Here is a 27,541-nt window from a genome sequence, read left to right on the forward strand (position 1 = left end):
GCACTTTGGCAGCGGGTCCCGGAACGGAAGGATCCCCCCGCCGCCGAATTACTGCCGAAGACCCGGCTGCACTCCGGCGGCGGGTCCCGCTTCGGTGGTAATTCGGCGGCGGGGGGGTCCTTCTGTCCCGGAGTGGAAGGACCCCCTGCCAGCGAAGACCGGAAGCGAAGAAGCTCCGGGGGCCCGGGCCCCGCGAGAGTTTTCTGGGGCCTCCAGAGCGAGTGAAGGACCCTGCTCCAGGGGCCCTGAAAAACTCTCGTGGGGGCCCCTGCTGGGCCCGGGTCCTGGGGCAAATTGCCCCACTTGCGCCCCCCCCGGCGGCCCTGCCAGGGACTGGTGCTGCTGAATTATTGATTATTAAATTCATACTAAACGTAAATAATCAGGCTCTGTGGAAGAAGCAAGGTCACAAAGCAGAAAGGAACCTGAATAGATGTCACAATTGGGCTTTCATGCATGTTTTTACCCTGTACAACTGCAAGACTTAAGTGTAGCAGTGATGTGACTATGCTAAGAATGGGCCTCCACGTGTATTTTGAGAAGTATTGGCCCTCCTTACCCACAGACTCCACTGTAGGATCTTCCGCACTGAATGAGCAGATGGATTCAACACCTTTCAGAAAAACAAAGACAAGGGTCACGATGTCTGTATCACGATGGATATTTTACAAGGAAGTTTTAGCGGGCAAGTTCTCTGCTGCTATTCGCTGCTAGTACTGGCCAAACAGCTAGTCTTGAGGACTATAAAGGAAGATGCTTGTTACTTTGAGTAGAAGAGATGCTTTGTCTACCAGGAAAAATGGAAAAGGAAAATTAGGGTGAAATCCTGGCCCCACTGATGTCAATGGCAAAACTCACCTGAATTAAATGGGGCTGGGATTTTGCCCTTAAAAGTCTGAAGAGTAACTGTCTTATGTGGAAGAAATTCAAATACTGATGAACAAGGGAGCAGGGAGGCATTCAGTGACTCTTCTGTACAGTTATGATGCCAGTGTCCTTACTTCTTCTACTGGACACAGCACTCCAGAGAACAATATGCCAGTTTGGCCCTTGATGTAATATCTACTGAGACAGGTGTGTAAGAACATTTTGCACTTATCCAGTGTCTTTCTTAGTGGGGGAAATGATGTGCAGAATGAGCTGGCAAAGGTCACAGGCGCAGGCAGTTACAAGGTAAGGAATAGAAAGTCGGCCTCCTGAGTCTCAATCCTCTGCTCTAACCTGTGTCCTTTCATGTCACCTTATGACCAGGAATCTCATTTTTACAAACCGTTAAGTCTCAATTTGCCTTACATCAGTATTCACCATACCCATTTACAGCTAATCAAAAGAAGAGGTGAAATGACTAGAGCTGGTGGGAAGTTTTCCAACAGAAGGTTTTTCTGTTGGACGAGGACACTTGGATGAAATTAAAATGGTCTGCGAGACTGTGACTGTTCTGATGAAATTCCAGTGCAAACCTGCCTGGTTTCCTGCCCACTCACCTGCCAGACTCTTGAGCAGCCCACCTGGTAGACTGACAGTGAGCCTGGGCTCCTGGCTTCAGGGCAGCCCACCAGGATGTACAGGAAGGATACAGTCCAATCCTTTGTACACTGGTGGAAATTTAGAATAATTCCTCTGACTTCACTGGAGTTACACCAGCTCTACACTGGTCTGTCAGCGATCAGAATCTGTCCCGGAACATATCCATCTATATCTCAATCATCATCATCTAATGAGTACCTCAATCTACTTGTCTGAATTCATGACAGCACAGAGATCACTTCCAAAGGTAGAAATACTCTGTCTTCCACAATACTGCATATATTTCTACTTACATATTTTATACTGGGAACTTGACTGGTACCACATATCTACGGTACCAGCATGTGTGCAGCGTGAACTTAAGAGCTATATAAAGGATGACAGCAGCCGAAGCAATCTAAATTAAGGATGTCATTCATGATTTCACACCCCGCAACCTGTTCCCCACATTCACATGGCACAGCGCTGGAAAAAAAAGAGCTGCACTTGACAAAATGCATTCATTCTTATCAGCTCCATTCTCAACATCCCTTTCACTGCCATGCTTGCCACATTCTTAAAAACAAGCTTTTCCTCTCCTTCAGAGCCCCCAAAAGTGCAAAATCCAGTCAGCACCACTCCTGATTAAAAACAACTTTTCTTGTCTGTGTACAACATGTTGCTGGGGCTGATAGATAATTGATATCACACCCTACAGATTCAGGTAATGGTTGTAATACAGAGTTTAGCTAAGAGACTTAATTCCAATAAAAAGCTGCTGAGATGAAAAAAAAAATCTGTATAATGACATAGCAATCATAGGAATGCAGCACCATGCTATCATGCATGATTAAAGATCTTTTAGGGTTTCAATTACATGGGGCCCCTCAATAACTCCCTGATACAGGAAATAGTCCTTACAAAGACAATCACAAATTTTAGGCATAAACTCATAGTATGAAGCGTTTAATAAATCTGCGTCACAGCCCCCAACACCACCGCCAAGCTACTGAAAATGCAGAGAGCTGCAAGCAGGTGAGAACAGTAAAGCATGCTGTCTGTACCTTAAAGGAATAGTAGAAGGATCCCCATTCCTCGTCTTCCACTACTTCAGTGAAAGTCATTGTTTCTGTGCAAGTTACAAGTGTAAAATCCAGCCTCTCTCTGCTTCCATTTAAGCTGTTGCTGGCTTCTGTGAAACTGACTTGCATTGCTAGGTTTTGTTCTGGTTAAGTTGTTGTTGCTGCTGTGACAGAGAGTTAAACACAGCTAAGCTCTCCTCAGAAAAGCACAGCAAAAAATACAGCTTCACTGCTCCACCACTGGCTACACGAGGCATGAGGCTTCCGTGCAGCTGAGTGATTAAAATCCAAGCTGGACACTTTCCCCCAAACCATCCATACTGACAGAATTCTGATGACAGCTGGCCATACACTCTTCTCCAGTAGCAGCAGCAGCAGCCAGTAATGTACCTAGTGCACGTGGCATCCTCTTGAAGCCTTGCTAATTCTTGCTTGTCCTACAGCCAAAGTTTCTAACTCTAGGAGTCAGGATTACTTGTAAAAACATTAAGCGCCATATGATGTCATAGTCCAGCACACTGGTTAGTCCACTCTGCATCTTAGCTCCTTATCTTTAGCACAGCCCAGCCAGTTTTTTTGCATGGACTGATTGTGTTTTAGTCACCCCTCTTGGATTTTATAGCCATTGGAGAGGGGCATCCAGATCCATAGCACATAGGCTGAGATTGACAGACCACTGGTAACTGACATGCAGATTGTGAGAAATGTTGTACACAAAGTGAAAGTGAAGACTGATGGCTAAATAAGCAGAGAGTCAAAGGATGTTTAAATTGGCCCATTTAGACTGCCGGGCCAGGTTACATTGTTACATTACAGGTTACATTTTATGTTACATTGGTGGTAGTCTGGATTAAATTTCACTGTCGTCAGTGGCGATACTCCAGAATCACAGCATGTAATTGAGGAGATTCTGCACTCCTCCCCACACTTGAACTAAAATCTGATCTCATTTATAACACAATACATTCAAAGTAACTACCTGCTTCAGTGGCATTACTTTGCCTTCACACTGATGTAACTGAAAGCAGAAGCCGTGGGACCAGTGGACTCTCCGCAGGCAAGCCGCTGAAGGCAGCCTGCTTGCCGCCCTCGTGGCGCCAGCAGAGTGCCCCCTGCGACTTGCCGCCCCAAGCGCTTGACGTGCTGGGGCCTGGAGCCGCCCCTGACTGTATGGGATACAGCAAGTTAAGCGCAACCCATCGGAAGTGTTTTGAAATTAGTGTGCGAAACTGAAGGAAAGCGACAAATGGAGCACATCCTCAGGGTGTCACCCTTTGCCATCCTGATGGCTTGGGGATGGACTGCAGGAGACCATAGTGAGGCTCAACGTGTTCCTGTCCAGGAGGTCAATAATGCCCAATGACAGATTGAAAAGGAACGACTTTCAATAAAGAGAGACAGGGAGAATATGCATGCTGTTGGAAGGTTGGTATTGTTGTTAATTGTGATCAGACTATTGTTCTTACTGCACTTCCTCATGCAGATTTCATTAACACTTCTAACAGTAATACACCAAGTGAACATGAACATATACAAAGTCACTCCAGAAATGGAGAGGGTTCTAGTGGCACCAAAGCAAGAAGTGGAGTAATATTTCACTGGAGTGGTGGGGGAGGATCTGACTCTGGTATGTGTTGTCCAAGCACACAAGCTTGAGACCAACACAGTATTCTTGGACTGGTTTCAAGCAGTAGACACGGTAATTAGTTACCGAAATGGAAGTGTAAAAACATACAGAGATTGGAGAAGCAGGGTGGAGTTTACTGACTTGCAGGATAAGTGGAGTACGTCTATTCACATTCATAATATTCAATTAAAAGATACAGGAACATACACGGGAACTTGGTCTATAATCCCACGCCTCAGTAAATGCATCTACCATGTACAGGTATGTGAAGATGCCTGTTCAACAACAGCCCCAACACTACCTCCTTCCACTCCTCCACACACTGACACTACCCCAAGGAGGGAGTGTCCCACTGTACAACCATGGCCTACTTCAGGACTTTTCCTACATCCCACTGCAGAGTATATGGTAGAAAATGTAGGCTGGATCTATGTGCCACTAAAACTCGATTTTGCCGGTATGACCATGTCAAGACAGTGCCCCAGACACAGGATTGGTTTAATTCGAAAATAGAGATGCAATTACAATTTAGGAAGGGCTCCCAAATCGCCCTACAAAATGATAGAGAAAGGAGGGATTTAATAGGAACAGCATTGGGAGGCTCAAGTCTTGGCATGTCCATATGGAACTCTGCAGATATTGAAAATCTTAATTTAAAGATAAACACCATTGTGAATGGAATAGGCGAAGCAGTTAAAACAGGGGGACGCATTAGCAATTTATTATTAGACCAGCATGCAATCACTATTGATAATATGCATTTGATTGCTCAAGGGTTTAGCCACCTGAATGCTACCATTCTGTCCCTCAATAACAGCATACAAAATAATAATGTTTCATTGGCAGTTTCTTGCACGGCCTATGGTAATAGAGTAATTGAAAAGCAGAGCAAAGTTTGTTGCATTACAACTTCAGAATTGGCCATGGATTTAAAACTCCACAGCCATCTTAAAACAAATACAACAACAAGGCATAAATCATATTGTGCCTATTTTTTTACAATTTGCTAAATCTGACTGGGTTCCAAGATGGGACCAGGAGGACGGTAAAAGCACATACCTCATGATGGCAGTCCCTAGATAGTTACAAGAGCCAGTTAAGGTATATTACATAAATAGTGTGGGGACACTTGTAAACAAGAGATATGTGCAGCATTATCCCACTGGACGCTTAGTAACTGAAACTGGCTCGGAAATTAATCAAGCTTGTTGTGGAAAACGTAATGGATGGTGGCTGTGTGAGTGCTATGCCACAACTGATATTAATAACACAAGAAAAGGCTGGGCTCGACTGGTACCAAAGGAACTGATTAATGAGAGGTAGCACAAATTCAGGACGTGGCCTGCACTATAGGTTATCATAATTTTTCCATAGCTCGCAACATTGGCCTTACAAGTGATGCTGGGTTCTGCGTACCTGTTACCAGTACCATTCAGATAGAAGCCCATGCCTTCTGGCCAACAAGTAAAGGCAGCACTGTCACTGAAACTATCATCCCACATGAACCCTTACAAGACTTACTGATTGAACTGTGGAACACTTGCAGTTGGATATACATGATTTGGTGGCAAGACCCAAAGAATCCTTAATACCAATAACTCAGTTGCTCCAGCAGCAAATTAATGAAATAGAAAATGTGCAAAAAGAGGTGGAAATACCCTGCTGGGCAATTCCAGAGGATGTGATTTTACATCCAGTGGTCCGAACCCTTAGTGTAATCCTAATGGGAATCCAGGCCCTAACACTTGTTGTTTTCATGGTGTAGCAGGGTGACCACCTGCTTCAGCCTGGAAAGGGTTGGAAAAGCCCTGCAGAGGGCTGGGCTGGGCAAGGTAAAACTCTGGCTGATTGGGGGACGTGGCTGCAGCTGGGGCCATGCCCCAAACTGAGCAACAGGGCCTTATAAGAAGACCAGGGAAGCCAGAAGGATATCTCTCTCTTTGTTTGTAGAGGGAGAAGGGCCTGGCTGCAGAGAGCTAGAGACAGGGTATCTGAGTGGAGCAGGGCTGGGGAAAGGCTGAGGAGCTGGGGAGGCTCCAGCCTGGAAAGCCCCAGGCTGCAGCCTAGCACAAGGCCAATAGGTACTGGGTGTTGCAGAGGGCAGCACAGAGGTAGGCCAAGGCAACAGGTACAAACCCAACCTTGCCAGTGATGAGTAGGCTGATACTGCAGTCTGCCCCAGGGCGTGGGGGCTAGATGATGACTGGCAGTAGCCATATCCTGAGGCGAGGTGGGAATAGTGGGTGGGGGTTCCCCTGGGAGGGGGAGACCCTAAGAGAAAGGGGTTACTGCCAGGGGGCAGCACCCCAGGTAAACAGGGCACCGGGATCCTGGGAGGGACATGGAGGCCAGAGGCCAGGCAGATCACCGGCCTGCAGAGGACACTCCGGAGCTGGAATGAGCTAATTCCCAGAAGTCACCAGTAGGAGGCACTGCAGGGGTGAGTCCGCATGTCTACAATGGGAATGTGCTGTTATATGTTACGTCAAACCAAGAAAGCTAAGCTACAGCTCCAAGTGAAGAAGGGGATGGAAATGGCAATCAATACTGTTGTGGTACAACCAAATAATCATTTTAAGGAGTAAGATGTTGACGCATATACTGCTCAGTATATAAGCCCCTCATATATTATATATGATCAGTTATCACCCATATGGTAATCATAATAGATATTCATTTATGTCCATATATTCATGTTATTTAGATAGTTCAGATATGTTTTCCTTAATGAAGCCTAATGGACTAACAAATACCAACAAAGGCCGGCTCATATCCAAGTGAAGTTAACAAGCCTAGACCCCACTCATCAGTTGAGGTCCCAGGCCTAACATTCCCAGGCCCACCCGAAGGGACTAAAAATAATTGAATAATAAAATCTGTCTATCAGTCGTACGAGGGAATGTGCAGACTAAGGGACAGATGGGGCGTGAATGTATGGATGGCAAAATAAGGTAACCACATAACAGTGTTTAGCCCACTGGGTTATCTTTAGTCCACATAGTATGCTTTTCTGGGACAATGGGTAAACATCCTCCCCATAAAAAGACTAAAAGTGGGGGAATGTAGAAACATAAACCTTTATATGCGAGGCCCAGTACGAAGCCTGAGGCCTGAATTAAAGTAATGGTCAAGACTTTGCTAACATAAAGTAAAGTTAAGCTGCGAGCCAGAGGCAGCCCCTGCTCACAGAAGCTGGCAAGGAAAGGGCTGATGTTGCAAATATATACATACCTAAAAGACACTGGACACTAGAGATATAAACATGTGCTAGGATGGTACCAGAACACTTTGATACTTGCACATTCCACACAGATAACAAGGAACAGGTTGACCCATCCTAAAGACAGGAGCAAAAGGGTAATATGGTGGATAGAGTTGTTTTGTTCGAACCAACATGTACAAGGTGAGAGACGGCACCGTATTGCGTAGAGGGATTGTATCTTGCTACATAGAAGGGTTGCACCTCAATACGTCAGGAGTGATGTGTAATTTGTTTGTACCTGTGTATAAGAATGCATCCCTGGGGCAGTATCTCTGTCTGGCCTAGGGGACAGTGGTAAATCCCACCACTGACTAAGCCGGTCCATTGTCAGGGAGCACACATGTACTAGCAGAACTGTAGACATCTGATCTGGGGAGATAGAGACTGTGTTTCATTTGGCAATAAACCTGCCGTACCTTATCAGAGTCTGTGGTCATTGCAGGTTCTCTCAGGGTTTGCTGTGTTGACTATCTATGCAGAGCGGGGCAGCACACAGAGGGAACACACGCATGCAGCCGACTGTTGTCAACAATGGACAGAGCAGAGCACCACACCGGTGACATCTGGCAACACTTGATTTTAAGTTTCTGTGGCTTAATGTATGATTTGGATATTTGGAAGTACGCTGCCTTTTCCCTTCTGCTTTACTACAAACTGGAAGTATGTATTCATGGCCATATAAAACATGCATAGGAGCAACTTTTTCCCTAATTTCTATACTCTACACTAACATCATAGTATTTTTTTTTTACATTCTAACATTTATTTTACAATCACATGGTGCAAGTAGCCTCTTAGCATACAATGGTATGATGCCAGACTGATGGGACTTTGGCAATATGCTGCTGTGACATGAGTTGCCCGAAAACAAGAAGCTGTTGTTTTAAGACAGTCAGAAACATCAAATCTATCTACATGTACATACATACAGTTTTATTACAGTAAAAGCTGAGTTATCCGGCCCTGTATCAACCAGAAAGCTCTATATACTGACATTTCTGATCTTCATTGAAAGACCGGTTTATAGTCTGGTTGGCATGGGTCCAGCAGGCTCCCTACCTGGCTCCGCATGGCTCCCCGGAAGCAGAGACATGTCCCTGCTGCTCCTAGGCAGAGGAACAGCCACGGGGGCTTCATGAGCTGCCCCCACCCCGCCCCGAGCACTGGCTCCACAGCTCTCATTGGCCAGGAACCTACCAACCCCACACCCTGCTCATTTCCCCGCTGCCCCTCCCCGTGGGGAAAGGAGCAGAACCCCCAGCCCTGTCCTCTGGCGGGGCTGCTGCTGTCGTATACACAGACGGAGACGCAGCTCCGTGGAAGGGAAGGGGGTGGGGCTGGGAGTTCTCCTACTTTCCCCACTGGGAGAGGGCAGCAGGGAAAGGAGCAGAATGCCTGCAGCTCCTCCGGCGGCTGTACTGCCCCCAGTCCCGCCCCCAGCCCCATTCCTGGCCTCTGGTGAGGCTGCTGCTGCTGTAAGATGGAGCCGTTGCAGAGGCAGTTCTGTGGAAGGGCAGGTGGCAGGGCTGGGAGCAGTACAGCCGTGCCAGAGAGGAGGCACGGGGCTGCTGGCTCTTCCTGTGTCTTTCTGGTACACCGTACCTACTATAAATATCTTGCTGGTACAGCGTACCAGAGCGTACCAGCCTGCTTGCACTGCTGTGGATAACAACGCTCTTAATGTAGTATAGTAAATGAAAATTAATTCACACTACTGTGGTTCTTTGGGGTAATGTTGACCACTAATTTGGCTCCTGGACCACGGAGGTCTGAGTATCACTGATGGAACATTTTAGGGAGAGATTAGATAGAGAAAATGTCTGGAGCAGAGGGCAGACTAGGTGAACTAGAAGATCAAGAGAAAAATCTAACTTTCTAGAATTAGATACTTATATGGTCCCCATCTCCTAAAACATAGAATTAACAGTAGCTCTGCACAAAAAGGGAACGATGTTGCATTCAATGCAAATAGGGAGAAAGTAGGCTGGGTAAACAATAACCAGACATAGGGGATCCTGGAAGGGGAAGAAAAAGGAAATAGACTTCAGCTAAGCCTTCCTTAACAGACTACATGGCTGCATAGGGCTCTAGATTTCACACTCCAGGGACTCTGCCTCCCAGAATTCACACTAGTGCGGTTTGCAAACTAGCAAAATAATGCAAGGGTGGGCGGGAACAAGAAATAAAAAACCCCTACAAGAATGTAGAACTGATTGGAAAACAGATATTCTTTGATCAAGTCTACTCCAACAAATTAAGGTGCAACTTTGGTGAAACTAGAAAATAGTTTTAAAAGTTTCCTTACTCTTTAATCATTCCCACACTTGATGTACACTAAGATTAGGGAGAAAATAGTCTGGGTACACTAAGATTTTATATAGGTATAGCTATGTCCTTCAGGAGTGTGAAAAATCCACACCACTGAGGGCTTGGCTACACTTGCAAGTTGCAGCGCTGGTAGAGGCTTTCCAGCGCTGCAATTAGTAACCGTCCACACCTGCAAGGCACATCCAGCGCTGCAACTCCCTGGCTGCAGCGCTGGCTGTACACCTGGTCAGGGTGGGGTGTAGCGATTGCAGCGCTGGTGATCCAGCGCTGCTCATCAAGTGTGGGCACACACCAGCGCTTTTATTGGCCTCCAGGGAATAAGGAGTATCCCAGAATGCTTTTAACTAAATTACTCTCTTTGTTTTGTTATGCAGCCTCTCTTTGTTTTGTTGTGAACTCCGATCGGAGCTCCGTTGAACTGCTTATCTAAAAAAACAAACAATGATCACAGCAAACAGGAGCTATCTGTACCTGGCTGTGAACAATCAAATGAGAGGCAAGCAGTTTGCTTGACAGAGAAACAGCGTTGGATGCAGGCTGTTTGCAATTAAGATTAAGGGTTCATGAACATTTTGTGATTTTTCAATCCAGGGAAGCTAACACACAGTGTTGGCTCCAAAAATCCACACTCTCTATCTTCCCCGCTCCCTGTCACAGTACACCACAGGGAGTGAGTGAAACAGCGGGGAGTCCGTGTTGGAGGCAGGCTGTTTGCAATTAAGAGTTAAGACTAAGGGCTCGCGAACATTTTGTGATTTTTCAATCCAGGAAGCTAACACACAGTGTTGGCTCCAAAAATCCACTCTCTCTATCTTCCCCGCTCCCTGTCACAGTACACCACCCTCCACCCCCCTCTTTTGAAAAGCACATTGTTGCCACTTGAATGCTGGGATAGCTGCCCATAATGCAGCACTCCCAACAGCGCTGTAAATGCTGCAAATGTGGCCACACACCAGCACTGGTAGCTGTGAGTGTGGCCACACACCAGCGCTGGCCCTGCACAGCTGCACGACCAGAGCTGTAACTCCCAGCGCTGCAACTTTCAAGTGTAGCCAAGCCCTCTGACACACAGCTATGTCAACCTAACCCTCGGTGTAGACAGTCCTAGCCGATGGCAGATTTCTTCCATTGACCTAGCTACCACTTCCCGAAAAGATGGATTATTTACATCAGTGGGAGAATCCCTCCTGTCAGGGTAGGTCATGTCTACCCTGAAGCACTTCAGTGGCGCAGCTGCTGCAGTAGCGCTGTAGCATTCTAAGTGTAGACAAGTCCTCAGTATGTCTAATCTTGTCCACTGGAGTCCACCACTCCTAGTCCTTAAAGACTCCTACCAGCTCTTTGATATCTGGAAATAATATTTTCTGCCACACAAGAAGATCTGTTTAAAGACATCTAAAAATCCAGATGCATAGAGAATGAAAAGAAAAACCATGTCATCCATCAGGGAGATTTTCCATACCAAGGCCCAAGTGCCCATAAGAAGGAACAAGATCAAATTGGAGCAATACTTCTGAAGAGAATTAACTTGTGGGTTCTCCACACTGACTTCCTAGTGTCTCTCTTCCTGGACTTTGGCAAGAAGATACCATTTTGTGAAGAAGAAACCTACTGAGCAGCTCTAATTCCTCTATTTTACAGAAAGAGTTCAGCATACCTGCTTCCCTAGGATAACTTGCTCTCAAGTTGTTCCTCTCAGATAAGGTCTCCTCTTTTCTTCACCTGATTTGTGAAATTTTAACTTCAGTATTCCGCTGTGAGCATTCTTGATGAAAGAAAGATTAAATTAAGGGAGTTTATTTCCCAAATTGTTTAAGTAGAGAGAAAGCACAACTGGGAGGAAGATAGGGATGGAAGGAAACTAGTTTCAGAGGCTATTTGCATTCTAAAGTTAGATATTCTCTTCACACTAATCCCTAAAGGATACAGAAAGTCTTGCTGACTTTCTAAATGCCTTATCCCTATGGACAAATAAAAATAAAATCCCCCATGATATATAGGTTTGGAGCATAGTTTCCCCTCTAGGTGAATGAAGTTCTGGGAAGAAGACCAGAATACTAATGGACCGAGTGAGGAGGAATTCACATACCACTTTTGGAAAAAGTTTGGATGAGGACCTAGGATAATTTTGTCCCTGTGGCATACATTTAAAGGAGGATCAGCCAATAAAACCTTCAACTCACTAACACCACACAGATGTAGTTGGTATTTAAAATGCCATCTTTTCTAACAATTGGAGTAAAGAGCCCATTCCCAAGCACTCAAATGTTGAGTCGCTGTACTTCATCAGCACCTGGTTGATTTCTCTGACAAGTGGCAAGATGTTTAGGAATCCTGTGAAGTTGTGATGATTGAATGAATATATTTGTCAGATGATACACTGAGATGGCAGGCAGGTGGCCCTGGAAAGAAAATGGAGAGGACGAAGCCTGCTCTACACTAGGGAATTAGATTGGTATAACTACGTTGCTCGGGGGGGGTGTGAAAAATCCACACCCAAGTGACGCAGTTAAACCAACCTAATCCCCAGCATAGACAGTGCTAGGGCAACTGAAGAATTCTGTCATCAACCTAGCTGTTGTCTCTCAGGAAGGTGGATTACCTGTGCTAACACGAGAAGCCTTCCCATTGGCATCTTCACTGGAGCTCTGCAGCAGCATATCTGCACTGGTGCAGCTGTGCCACTGCAGCAGCAGAGCAGACAAGCCCCGAGAGACTTTAAGGGCATGAAACAGAGCAAAGTAGATTTAAACAAAACAAACCCCTCAACCCTTGAAATTTCACCAGCTTGGAGACAAGGGCCCGGATCCACCAAGGTATTTAAATCCCAGACATAGGTGCCTAGCGTCCACAACACTGCTGCTCAGCTGCCACCTAACCCTGTAAGCTCAAACTCACCTGGCACCTAAATTTCTGCTCTCAGAGTTCCGTAGGCACCTAAGTTTCTGCCTCTGGCTATGTGCACTGCTGCCTCACCCTAGGCAGCCAGGCACCGGTTTCCTACCTAAGCCCCAGGGCGCTCCATGAACCCAGGGAAGACAGGCAGAGGCCTGAGCTAGTAGGCATGCTTAGAGGGCACCTATGGATTCAGGTTCTATCCAAATTTGGAGGTGGGAAGGAGAAGGGGGTGGTGTGGCCACCACTCACTTTATAACATTGAGCTCTGCTGGTAGAGCAGTGATACTCAGACTGGGGCTCAGGAGCTGCAAGTGGCTCTTTTATGTGTCTCCTGCAGCTCTTTAAAACACTGTGATTTGATTATTAACTTAAGTTATTAACTAACCAGGAGGCTTTTACTATGTTATTACCCAGCTGTAGTTGATAAAAATAATACTACTTGGTCAGTCATTTTGCTGTAAGAATAATTATATATATAAAAAACCGAAATATGAATATAGTATTATAGTAAATGAAAAATTAAATTCACATTACTGTATCTCTTTTGGGTAATGCTGATGGCTAATTTGGTTCCTGAACCACGAAGTTAGAGGATCCATGCAGGATGAGGGAGATCTGGGCTCACTTCCCCTCCTCCCCCCATCTATTTGATGAGAAGATTATCCTATCTCCTACCTCTCAGGAGAGTTCCATGTGGGTAAACAATGACTATAGCCAGGTGATTAGCACCCATCTGGGAAGTGGGAGACTCGGGGTCCAGTTCCTCGCTCCAGTGACTATTTGTACACAGAGTAACAGCTTCAACAAGAGGGACTGAGAGAGCCCCGCTTCAGATTATCCCATAGTTCTTATATCATCAAACGGGGCAATGGAGGGGTGAGACGCTCAGCATCACAATGCCAAAGTCCCTTTTTGGATCTGTGCCTCCACCCACAGCTGAGATGGCTGGGGCCACATGCCCCTTGTGCCCAGCCCTGAGCACCCAGTGCCATGAGAAAGGGCCTGTGTAGCCCCGTTGGGTGATGCTGACTAGGAGGTTGCCAAAGCTCACAGACATCCAAAGAATGGGAATGTGAACAGACACCACCCACAGAAATATTGTATTCTTTGAAAGGGATGATTTTCCATTCTTATAGTGGAGGTGCTGAGAGCCATTGACCCAAACTGTAAACCCTGGATATGATGGAAACCACTTCAAGCCAGAGGCTGTGGCAGCTCCCCTAGTTCCAGCACCTATGAAATAAAGGGACAGTAATTAACAAAATTCATTAATGCTGATGGCTTGTTGTTATCTTATCAACTAAAAACTGAAACCACGATAACCTACAGAGAACATTAAATGTAAAGAAACTTGTATGTTCAATGGGAATATTCATGCTTTCAGATATCTGAGTATTATAATCTCATTCGGCAGCCAATTTGTACAAATTCTGTTATATGCCTCCACAAAATACAAGATCTTGACAGGTGGCTATATATGCCCGTATCACTAAACAGATGCAATACATTCACATAAATCACACATGCAATCAAGAAGCACTTTCTTTAACGATTCCCACTCCCAATTCCACAGACATTATTATTATGTGGCTCAACCAGAATGGAAAATATCCCAGATATGATTTGCCAAGTGGAAAACAGATGCAGATACCCTTTTCTCTTTTCCATTGTGGATGGCAAAAGTCGAGAGTTAAAGTTGATGAATCCCATTCAACAGGGCTCAAAATACTTTTACAACACGAAGCAAGAATATTATTTGCAGCCTGTCTATGCTGTAGGGGGAGGGGGAGATGATTTGCTTTGTCACCCCACCTTACAGTAGTTGCATTGAAAGTGTTGATTCATTGTCAAAGATTTGACTGGTTTGACAGATATTGTCTGTACTTTAAGCAGGGGCCAGTGGTGTTGGTGGACTCTCCAATGGAATGGAGAGGGGGAGAACAGTCTTATGGTTAAGGCAGCAGACTGGAATTCAGGAAGGATCTGTTGAGTTCCTGGCTCTGTCACAGACTTCCTCTTTCTGACCTTGTGTAAGTCACCACATCTGTCACATAGTTCTCCATGTGACAAAGGGAGCTTGTCAAGACAAAGGGTTGGGAAGAAGGAAGTACACGTCTACCTTGATATAACGCGACCCGATATAACACAAATTCAGATATAACGCAGTAAAGCAGTGCTCTGGGGGGGCACGGCTGCGCACTCCAGTGGATCAAAGCAAGTTCGATATAACGCAGTTTCACTTACAATGCGGTAAGATTTTTTGGCTCCTGAGGACAGCGTTATATTGGGGTAGAGGTGTATTATCCTATTTGGACAGTGAGCTCTCTGGGGCAGGGATTGTCTTAGTATATCTATGTGTACAGCACAGCACAAGGCATCCATGATCTCTGCTATGAATGTATGGCAGTGCGTGTACTCCTCCTTTGTAAACCGAGGATATGTTCTCCTATAGGTGTGAATCAGAATCGTTGGTCTCCAACTTCAGAACGGCAGAAACTTCAAGAAGCCAAGAATATGCGAAGATATAATAAGAGATTCCAACTCCTCATTCTAATTTGAGGAAGAAATTTAATCTGGAGCAGTAATGAATAAAATCCATCTTTTTGTGATGAGAAACTAAAAGCAAATGTATAGATTTATAATGGAGACAGGAAGCCATTAGATGAAGTTGCATAACTTTCCTATTGTTAGTTATCACACATTAACTAGAGAGGTTATATATCCACTATATAAAGGCTACAGAAATGTGCCTAGCCAGAGCACCAATAATCTGCAGTTACCCACTGCCAGGGCCGCCCAGAGGGGGGGCAAGAGGGGCAATTTGCCCCAGGTCCTGCCGGGGCCCCCACGAGAGTTTTTCAGGGCCCCTGGAGCGGGGTCCTTCACTCGCTCTGGGGGGCCCGGAAAACTCTTGCGGGGCCCGGGCCCCCGGAGCTTCTTCTGCTCCCGGTCTTCACCAGCAGGGAGTCCTTCCGCTCTGGGGCGGAAGGACCCCCTGCTGGCGAATTACCGCTGAAGTGGGACCTGCCGCCGAAATGCAGCCAAGTCTTCGGCGGTAATTCAGCGGCGGGGGGCCCTTCCGTTCCGGGACCTGCCACCGAAGTGCCCCAAAGACCCGCGGCGGGGCCCCCCCACCGCTGAATTACCGCCGAAGACCCAGCTGCACTTCGGCGGCGGGTCCCGCTTCGGCGGCAGGGGGCCCCTGCCGCGGGTCTTCGGGGCACTTCGGGGGCGGGTCCCAAAATGGAAGGGCCCCCTGCCACCAAATTACCGTCGAAGCGGGGGCCCCCCCACCGCCGAAGACCCCAGGCCCCCAGAATCCTCTGGGCAGACCTGCCCATTGCTGTCACATTTCCACAAAATAGCAAGAATAAGTGTACTTGGACAGAAGGGAGCAGGTTACACTCAATCCTCCTTTAGTAAAGCATAAGATAGTAAAATAAATGTCACCATATTTATCTTATGAATAGGCAGGTGGGATATAATGTGATGTGCACAATTTGCTTACTTCTTATAAGCCAAATAGGAGAGGCCTTCCAGAGAAAAGGATGTCATGCTTATAACGGTATGCTCCACTCCAAAAGCAGTGCATAAACAGGGAACAAGCTGTGTGCAATTTAAATCAGCCTCAGGAGAGGCTGGAACTGCTCCTGGACATCAGAATGTGATATCAGAATATTGGCAGTGGGCTGTGGTCATTTCTCTTTCGGGGACAACTTGTACTGGCAACAAGCTGACATGATTTTTGAGATATGGCTGTTGTAAGGACTTTGTGCTACACTTACTGGAGCTCAGATGCACTGGTTTGTGTAGCAGGAGTGGGGGAAACTGAATGAACACAGTCTGATTGATCCATCTCAAATGCAGAGATGGATATGGATATGGATGCAGTCAGGGGCGGCTCCAGACCCCAGCACGCCAAGCGCGTGCTTGGGCCGGCATACCGCGGGGGGCGCTCTGCCGGTCGCCGGGAGGGTGGCAGGCGGCTCCGGTGGACCTCCCGCAGGCGTGCCTGCGGAGGGTCCGCAGGTCCCGCGTGGCTTCGGTGGAGCCGCGGGACCAGCGGACCGTCTGCAGGCACGCCTACGGGAGGTCCACCGGAGCCGCAGGACCGGCGACCGGCATAGCGCCCCCCCGCGGCATGCCGCCCTGCTTGGGGCGGTGAAATGTCTAGAGCCGCCCATGGATGCAGTCTCTGTTCCTTTGTGTTTTATGCTGTGTATGTGCAATAGCATATTTCCACAGACCCTTTCTAGTACCATACATAAATGAGAACACCAGTCCAGAGCTGGCAAGTAACATGACTTATGACACACACCTGTTAGCTAAAGCATACAAGAGTATTTAATATTTCAACACAGATCACATCATATCATGACTGAGTGACCATGACTTGAGGACTTCAATGGCTCAGACATAGGTTTGATACAGGAGTGAGTGGGTGACAGTCTGTGGCCTGCGTTGTGCAGGAGGTCAGACTAGATTATCATAATGGTCCCTTCTGACCTTAAAGTCTATAATAAGTTATTCTATCTACTGTGATTCAAGACTTCATTCTCTATATATACTTGCCTTCTGCTCACACGCTTTCCAGGCATGACTTTCTGGGTACTATTTGTTCACTGATTAGCTTTGAAAACTGACAAGAAACTGTAGAATACCTATTTTCTACTGAAGCAAACGTATTGTACCCATTTCCCAGCATAACCAGATAAATCAATATATTACCATGCTGAGACAATGGTACTCAATATAAGCAGTAAAACATTACGTGTGTCCAAATTTAACCAGTATACCAGTAGAAACAGTGGACCAGATCCTCAGCAAATAATAGCATGGTTCTATTGTTTCCAATGGAGCCAAGCCAATTTCATCAGACGAGGATCTAGCCCAATATGTCTATTTCTTAGTGTAACCAGGATATTGAGTTACAAGCAAAGCTAGTAATGCCAGCCTAAAAATGTAACCAGTAAGGCAATTACACTCATTTCCAAGTACAAGTTTTCAATGAAATCACTAGAACTTTGAATTACCCTCTGTGCTTAGCAAAATAGATATCTCTCACACTGGATTGACTTGATGTCTACAGTTACAGGCAGTTTGCTACTTGTTGATTCACAAGATGTTGCAAGTATTTGCATGCATGCTTCCAAACATTTGCTAAACGTTGCTTTCTCTTTATATGGAACATCTTTTCTTAATGGAACCACATAACCTGGATGGGTTGCTGATCATATTGCAAAGTTGGATGCTCCTGTGTTAAAATGGCTTGTGGAGTATCATTTTCCCCTTCTTCCATTATGGGACAATATGCCCCACAGAGTTTGCTATCTATTTGGGGGAAGGGCTTTGAAAATGGGCACAGCCCCAAGAGAGACAGAAGATTAAAAGAAGGATGATCCTGGTCTGTATGCAGCACTTCCATCAGATGAGCAAAAAGTTAGCCACTTTCTGTCCAAGAAACAGGTCACACTGTTCCTACCTATGAAAATCTGAAATGGGCTCAATACAGGAGCCCAACCAGTTATTGGCCTCAGTACAGGAGTAACTGGATGAAATTCTGTGACCCGTGTTATGCAGGCCATCAGATTAGCTGACCCAGTGCTCCCTCCTGGCCTTTTACACACAAAGCTATGAATACCATGAGTAACAGTGCTCCGGAGAGCACATTGAAAACCATCCTTGAAGACATTAAGGTAATGCAGGAATAGTATGAGCAGAAACATGAGGTTTTTGAACCATGGATAATCAAGTGTTCACACTTGCTGCTTGTAAGATGTGTTATGATTAAAACCAAACTAGATATTAAAAACATTTCAAAGATGATTAAGGAAAATTCTGTTTGTAGATAAATGGAAGTGCTAAAAAAAAATCTTGTACAGTAAATAGAGTAAAATCAAAAGGGTTCTCAGCGTGAAGGAATCAAAGGAAATCCAACACAGCAAAAAGGATACATTGTTTTGTTAAACAGTTTTAGAAATAAAATTTGAGTCTATCTATTGCTTATCCTGTCCATAGCCAAGTTTTCAAAGTCTCTCATATCACCGAAAGGGGAAAACTTGCTGGAGAATGATGTAGCACAATCATGGTTAATTAGCTGTTCTTCTTGGTACAGACAGGAGGGGGGTTTTGGGGGGGAGGGGGGAAATTAAAGATAAAGAAAAATGTTTTATTGCTATTAGGTCACAGGTCCTTTCAGGGAGATATGAGGTGATGAAAAGTAAATGGTTTCTGTAGCTGCAGAACGTGTACCCAGTATAGGCTACAATTTTAGGAGAAGGGTTTTCTATGATTATGAAAATGAGAAATAACTTTAGACTCTAAATTGAATTACTGCTCTGGGATAAGAGAAGAAATTAATATCCTCCTCAGAATGAGGATTCATTAGAGATCCTAGACTTCAGAGGGTAAAAGGGGAAAAAATGCATGTGTATATAGTGGCTTTGATTTTTCTTTATTGTTTACTTTTTTGAAGATATACATTGATAGATGTTAATTAGCTATTTCTCAAGTTTTTTCCCTTTTCTTTAGAAGATTAAATTAATAAAATAAAATGATTATCAGAACTCCCCTTTGAAATGCCAATTTAAGTTAGATTTGGGCAACTGTAGGCAACATTATGTAAAATATTTAAAATCTGCTGATAGATGAATTGAAGCAGTTCTTGTACAGCATGTATCTATTTGTTCTTTCGTTATTTCCTCCCTGCCCTTCATTCCAATATTCTAAACTGAGGAATTACGGTAGTTGGAAAGGCCTTGTTATTTCAGGCATGGCCTGGCCATGCATGTTATATGAGGCACTTCAGGTTCTTGACAGAAACAGGAAACTCTCCCTGCCTCAAAAAAAAAAAAAAAAGAGGAATAACTGCAACAGATTATAGATCTTGTAGCTATTTCATAGCACAACATACCACTCTTTCACACTATCCACTATTACAAACTGACACAGCGCTGAAATTCACCACAGACACAGGAATGAGCAGCAGAGGGCAGTTTTCCCTAATATGGATGCCTTATGCCCCTAAATGCAGCAGGAAACTGTCTTGTTAATAGACCTGGCTGGATTTCCTTCCGCTCCCACGCCCCCCATAGAAAATTTAATTTACATTTTCAGTGGAAAATTTGACCTGTCATCCAAAAACTGAGATCTGAAAATTTGATTATTTGCCCTCCCAGAATTTCAGTTTTCTGATTAAAATTGAAAGGAAAACACACTTCCCTTATTTTGTAAAAAATAAATGACCCAAGAAACAAAAAATAAACATACACACACAAAATAAATTTCAATAGAAGAGATTTGACCAGCCTTAGTTATTAATGCTTTTTGCCATTCTGTAGGAATCTTTCACACTTTAGGCCTGGCACAGTGGAGTTTGGGTAATTGTTAGCTAACATGTTAACTAAACCTGACCCCAACCATGTCTTTTTCCCTTTGTGTTGACTCAGCTTACCATCTTTTACCTCCTAGGTTTGATCCAAGCCAGTTTGATTGAAGCAAAGAGGGTTGATCAATGTCTACACTATGGAAAATGTTGTAGTGAGGTTGGGTTTAGCCCTTTTCCTAGTCTAGATATAGCCTCAGACACCAGTACAGTGGCTCACAGATCATTGGCTCCACTTGCAGTCACAATGAAATGTGAATATTTAATTGATAATGCTCAATGATTCTTGCAACCAGTTTTCTCCTTAAGAAGCAAATTAGATACTTTGAATGCAGGTGTGAGGATTATGGTACTGTAGACCTGGCCTTCTTGTGCTTTATGAAGCACTGAGGCACAGAAAGGTGTGTGTGGGGGGGTGACCTTGGGCAAGTCACTTCAGTAGGCCAGTGGCTGAGCTGGGAATAGAGCCCAGGCCTTGTGAGTCTCAGGACAATGCTCCACTGTCTTTCCCATACACATCATTAGCATTTTCTAAACATTGGAAAAAAGAGAACATGTATTTAAGACAAGATGTGCACTGGGGCAGATCTTCAGTTGGTGTCAACTGTCAGCTCCACTGAGGTCTGAACTTGCACCAGCTGAGAAATCAAATAGAAAAAAAAATCTGCACAGAGATTCGATAGAGTTAAGGTTTTTTTATGAGAACAGAAAATATGTAAATTTAGTGAATGTATGTTGTGTAAGCAAGACATGATTAAAAGTGCATCAAAACTAACATGTATATGGTTATCAAAAACTGTTTGAAAGGCTTTGAAAATAACCTAAACAAATACATATCAGAGATCAGAATTATCTTGCCTGCTTAATTTGCAGCCAGTGATAATATCTTGATTGACCTTTTCAGGAGTTTCTCAACTCATTTCAGCAATAATTTAGCTACAGACATGCCAATAATAATAATTTTAAAAGGTTTCAATCATTTTAAACATGATTGCCCCCATTCCATCTTTCCAATAGTGGAAACTGGTCCAACTTGTTTTCATAACCCAAAAAAGGGTTTCTCATTTGAAACACACTGTCAGAACTGTTCACACCTGCTTCCATTCAAGTTGATAGCAACATTCCCATAGACTTCAATGGAATGTCCTCAACCGATCGCTGGTAGTTTATAGAAGGAGTGACTATATTTTGAGAGACATTCAGGTTATCACTTAAGTAGTGGGGGTTTTTTGTACCTCATTACCTGAAGTAACACCACTGAAAATAGTTAAACTGTTTTTATAGTAGGTACTGTGGAGAAATCTCAGTCCTTTACAGGCTGTTTCATGCATACCCTTGTCGAGTCTGTATCTAGTTCATATTGACATGTGCAATATTACAAATTGGGAGTTGGAACCACCTGACAACAAAACATGGTATATATTACAATCCATACAATACTATGGAACTCTTGCATCTATACACTTAGGCCTGATCCTGCTCACTTTGAAATCAATGGCAAAACTCCCATTGAAGCAAATGGATAGTATGGAACCTATCCATTTGAATGGGGGTTGTAGTTTCTCAGAATGTGGCCACATGGAAGATGCTTGTAGTCAGCAGCTCCAGGGATTTGATCCATTGTGAAGTCCATTCTCCCCAACCCCCACCACCACCCCAAAATAACCCAGTGTTTCTATAAGTGGAATTTCACTACAACTACAATTGTGAATTGGCACATTGAAGTCCCAAGTTGTTCCAGTCCTACCACACTAAAAATGGGGTTTCCTTAGAGATAAGGTAACAGTCTCAGCCCTTCCAGGGCATCAATGTCCAATACAATACTAGTCATCCGTACAACATCTTTCACTCCTCCTCGGCTCATCTTCAAACCCACTCTTCTTTCAGTGAAACAGGCTGCCAATCTTGTCCCAAGAAGAATTCAAAAATCCTACATGAAACCAGGGCCAGATTTCCAATTAGGCACGGTAGGGGCACCGGCATTCTAGGGGTGCCTTACGTCTCTAGAACCGTGTGCAATGCGAAGGTCATCTGTAGGCACGGGGGCGCTGAAGGTGCTGTGCCTAGGGGCACGTAAGCTGTAAAAATGGCCCTGCATGAAACCAACCACATCTTAAAGCACTGCTGCCAACCATGGGCTCCTGCTTTTAATCTCCCTAAATTCTCCCCAGCTCCTTGTTCTTCTTCCAGAGCACCAACCCATAGTGCCACCTCCCTAGAGTCCTGCCCTTCACTCAGGGCCCACCACAGGGCTAACTCCACTCCTGTAACTTCTCCCATAGTGGTCTTCCCAGACAGCAGGAACTCTAGACCCCTTCTCTCCTGGGTCTTTACTTTCATTGCTGAGCTCCTTCCTTACACAAGCCTAACTCCTCCCCCAGCTGGATCTGATAAGAAATTAAGCCTGATGCACCATCCAGGTGTAACCAAGTGGGCTAAATGAGCCTTGAAGCGCCTGTTAACTCTTTATCTACCAGCGTGGGGTTTATACATGGTATCACAGGCAGCATGAGCCAATAAACTTAGGCCCAGTTCCTCAGCTGGTGTAAATCAGCATAGCTCTATTGAAGCCAATGCAGCTACAGAGATTTACATCTGCTAAAGGCCGGTCTCACAGAATTCAGTGAGTCTGCTATAAAGATTCCTACTGTAAATGGCCTTTGCCAATTTGTAAGATTTTTGAGAGGCATTGGGGATGAGATGTTGGTGTTATTCTGAAGTTTAATGGGCATATTCCACACAATGGTATGTCGGGCACATGCCTGCTGCCAAAGACACCTGGCATGTTCTACAAGCTTTACTGAGGGGGAATTAAGTCACTCAAACCTTTCTGAGTGCAAGAGTCTCCTGGGATGGAAGCATAGTTATAGGCCATTTCTGAGTATTATTTGAAACAAGTGATACAGGAGCTAAAGTAACAAAGTTCTAAAAGGTGGGCTGGGCTGCTCAAGCATGAATCACTCCAGGTTTACTTCCAAGCTCAAGTGTGGCCTTTGGGGATGGCCATACTTCAAAGATGGTCATGCTTTCAAGCCTCAGATGGGCTTAATCAATGAATGAGGGAAAAGCCTAAGTAAAAAAAGATTATTCTGAAGTTCAACACCAGGGCTCAAACACAGGAATATGTCAAAATACAAAAGTCAACTAGCTGTGCTAGAAAAATATCTGAACATTTTCTGATCTTACCCCATACAGCAGGATCCTGCACGATGCCGAATGTTATCAGCTCCCACAAACTCCCATTCAAATAGAGGACAATAAGCAATTCCTAGAATTGAGACATACATGAATTAAATTAAATAACTACAGTGAATGGTCACATTTTCTGTTTCCTTTCATAAACTTCCTTTCATAATTGTGCTTGCGAGGTAAAGTAACAATAGGAGGGGAGGCTAGAAGGAAAAGAAAAATGCTACATAGGAAGTTACATTGACAGTCATTGAAAGTTAATCTGTTACTATGCAGTCTTCTCTTCCTGTTTTGAATTCTAAACTCATCCTGATACTAATGAGTCATATTGTCACTCTGAAGGAAGAAAGTTAAAGCCCAGATAGAAATGTAATTGGTGAGGTGATGCCAATCACTCTTCATATCAGTAATTAGGCTTCTGGGAGGTGGTGCGAATAGAGTGTAATGGAAACTGACATCCCGATTGTGATCACAGCTTATGAAGTATAATGATTCTGAAGGAAAGGTCTTGAGTAGGGCTGGATGGCTAATGTAAGTTGCCCACTTTCAAACTCATTCATATATCATTGGCTTGGAGTTAGTATGAGCATTTGGAAATAACCGCAGGCAGGGGGGAGTAGTCTCTCAAGAAAGAGAGACAAGAGGGTGCCCTCCGATATTGTGTGAGCCAGAAATAGTTTCTAATACTCTTGAACTAAACTAGGAAGAAATGAAACTCCCTGGGATACAAAACTTAGGGAAGAGTGTTTCAAATTCAAAGCTACTAAAAAAAGAATTGAAATGTCTGTTATGAAAAGCAAACAAAACAATAGCCTTATGCTGAGTTTATTTCGAAAACCTCTTAAATTTGAACAGTGTCCCTGCAAGACACAGGAACCATAGGAAACAAAATGTAAAAATAGCCTATTAGGACCAAACACAATGGGGATGAACCCAATGTAGTGGAGCAGTTTGTGACACTCTGTACCCCAAAGCAGCACCCTGGAACCCCCATATACATCACTGTCATATAATGATATGTTTTGTACAAAGTAGGCCTTGTGAGATATCATTTTAAAAAGCTTGATCTGTTGAACTTAAATATCCTGATGGATTGTATGTGCTATTGTTGTATAGGAAGTTACAAAGTTTTACTAGGTGTGTGTTACTGAAATGTGTTGTGAGGCTGGGAACACCCATAACCAGCCTTTCAGGTGCAACAATGGAGCAGCCAGATGCTGATGATGGCCTATTAAAGGGGGTCTGCACTCACAATGACTCTCCTAGGGATTGTGTACAATGGAGACTTCTCAGAGAGAGCACCTAGACAATGGAAAATATGTTCTGTGTACAAAAGCTGGTGCATGTCCTCTCCACACTGAGGAAGGGGTGGACTGGGTAATAAACGTACACTGGTCAGGCTTCTGACCAGAGCAAGATGGTACAACTTTGAGGTCCTAGACTGGGGAGCTGTGGGGAATTGGTTGGAGCCTCTATTGTTGGTTCATGAGTGGCTGGCAAAAGGATTCGTGTAACTCAGCTGGGTGTGTCCCTACCTCGGGATGACTGTGTAAGTGCAGAACCTGGAGAGGTTTGCAGCTTGTCACAGCATCACAGTGTGAGAGGGAGCCCAGGTTGGTATGCCAGAGGGATCAGTGGTACCCCAGTTCCAGATTGCACCCCAGGGAAACTGTCACACAGTTCTCTTGGCATCCAGTCACTAGTAACACTATTGGCAGGGTTCCCTTAAACACTGTATTAATTATTCATACTTCTAAAGCTAAAATAGTAGGTGCATTGGGATTTTGCTCCATTTAAGTACACTAGGCAAGTTCCAGGACATGGTCTACTACTACCTCCATCTTAATAGATGCTAAGTGAGCTATTATTATAAAACACTGGGCCATTTCAAAGAACTTTACAGACAGGGGCCTGATCCTACGCCTATTTAAACCAATGGCCTAATTCCTTTTGACTTCAGAAGGGAGAAGGACAGGTCCCTTCAGATGATTATATGAGACCACACACAAGCCCTACCTATGTGGTCGCAGCATGAAGCCTGGAGCAGAAAAGAGGATGAATTGCTTAAAATTTGTATAGGCTACTAGGCACCCCACTCCACAGTTCCTCCATAAATCTATTTTCCCCTCATCCATCACACACACACACACACACACACACACACACCTACCTTCATTTATTCCAAGCTCCCCCAGATACATTTCACCACTATCCCTCCAAGTCCATCAGTATCCCTTTCCAGAGTCTACAAGGACTCATGTCTATAAACCACCAGCTTCTTGATGCTCCAAATGAGACATTTACTCTACTAATTAGGGCATCTAGTGGTCATTGACAAAGCCCGAGAAGAGGGTTTATTTGTTAATGCACTGAACACGGTTAGAACACTTAAGGAAAGTGCCTTCACACATGTAACATGTTTCATATATTGTCTCAATCTTGTAGTTCATGGTTTTCTGGAAAAGAAACAGAACATATTGAATCACTATGAATCTTTTTAGTCATTTATCCTAAGGTCCTTAACATCCTGTTTAGTATGCAGCCAAGAAAATTTTTTTCCATGAAAAGTAATTCTAGAAGGTGAAGTCCACCTAGCTTATCAAATCTTCCTAGACAAGGCTGTATATCATAGCCAGCATGGGCAGCTTTAGGTTAGAAACAACTTGGGATAGGATTCATAAAGGGATTAGGTGCCTAGAAAGTCACAGGAACAACAGTTCCCTCCACAAAGTCTGAGGCCATGTCTACACTACTGGCTAAATTGGCACTGCTGCGATTGATGCGGTGGTGTCTTCACCAGACCCGCTAAATTGACATGCTAAGTCGATGGGAGAGCGCTCGTCGACGTCTGTACTCCACCTCCCCGAGAGGCAGAAGCTATGTTACATAACTTACATAACTGAACTAGCATAACTTAGGCCAACTTATAGCTTTAGTGTAGACCAGCCCCAAGTTAGATGCCTAGGGTCCTATACAATGAATGAAGAGAGATAGGTGCCTTAGACTGTGATCCACAAAGCCATCACAGTAGGTGGGGAGCCACCTAAGCTTGCCAATAGAAGATGCCAATGGCAAGGGTATGTCCTAATCCCCACCTCCCTCACAGCGCTAGACCCCTACATTCAGGCTCCAGGCTCTATCTCTGCTTGCAGTTCACAAACTGGGGAAGATAGGTGGCTAAACACCTAAGTTACATGCAGTGGCCTGATCTGGTGGGTGTGCTCAGAAGCACATGAGGTTTTTTCCTGGGTCATAAAGAATGAAACATTTAAAAAATATTTACACTGAAAATACAAAAAGCTCCACATCAGAGGCAAATTCCTCTGTGCTGCCTTTGCCTCAGGCCTCTCTCAGCTCATGAAAGGGAAGAGAGAGCATCAAACAGCAAAGGAGAAAGGAGATCATTAAATTGCAATAGGAAGAACCACCCATGGAAGCACGGGGCCTGAGGGGAGCGTGGGAGAACCTCAGACTTGAGGGAAGGGAAGTTAGTATTTTGAAACACTGGGACTGAGGTGGAAGGGGAATGCAGGGTCTGTAAGCAGTGAGGAGCACACATCTATGCATGGCAGACCAGGATAGGAGGTTATAGTCTGAGACACTCTCTCAACAAAGGCTGACTAGGTACAACAGAACTAGGCTCACTGGCTCAGCTTCCCCATACTAGCAAGTGGCCTAGACTGAACCATCACTCTCTCCAAGTGCCTCAGTTGAGTGCTGAAGGATGGCGCCAAATCCCTTTCATCAGCTTCACACTGTTGCAGCCTGGTGAGTCCTCAGTTTATCTACCACTTAGTCAGGACATGGCCTCTGCTGGACACAAGTGGCCAAAAGGATCCATTTCTGGACAAAAGGTTACAATTTTTAATGGAACTCATGACAGGCTGTGGAATTTCTGCGCTTAGTTATGAATTCCATTTTATTTTACGAACCACTATTTGGAATGGTAACAGTTAGTGTGGGTGGATTACAACATCCATTTTGTAGCAGAAAACTGGCTATGGCTGAAAAGTTGAAACAGGGCCATCAACCTCAAATACCCCCCAAGTGCCACCAGGAAAAGGTATCAGCCATGTCATTGACTTTTGATGACCTTCTACCAGCAATTCCATCTGAGGGCTGAAGCATGAAAAATCCCAAATGTAAGAAGAGGAGTAGGAAAAGATGTCAAATGGATTTTCAAAACAGACATGCCCTCTGTGACAGGGGGCAGACCATCACAGAAGCAGAAGACTCAGTGAGAAGTGGAGGCAGCTCCCGGCCTA

General features: G+C 44.7%; 1 protein-coding gene across 2 annotated transcripts in view; it reads right to left on the minus strand.

Moving 5' to 3' along the window:
• The window catches only part of NPSR1 (neuropeptide S receptor 1), a 96,204-nt gene extending 93,487 nt beyond the window's left edge, over nucleotides 1-2,717 (minus strand). For both annotated transcript variants that reach the window (XM_045006384.1, XM_045006383.1), the window contains exon 1: nucleotides 2,571-2,717. In XM_045006384.1, coding sequence (XP_044862319.1) covers nucleotides 2,571-2,717 — 147 coding nt within the window. The remainder of the gene's footprint in view (nucleotides 1-2,570) is intronic.
• Between the last annotated feature and the right edge of the window lie 24,824 nt (nucleotides 2,718-27,541).

The sequence above is a fragment of the Mauremys mutica genome, chromosome 2 (genome assembly GCF_020497125.1).
Source record: "Mauremys mutica isolate MM-2020 ecotype Southern chromosome 2, ASM2049712v1, whole genome shotgun sequence".
Taxonomy (NCBI): Eukaryota; Metazoa; Chordata; order Testudines; family Geoemydidae; genus Mauremys; species Mauremys mutica.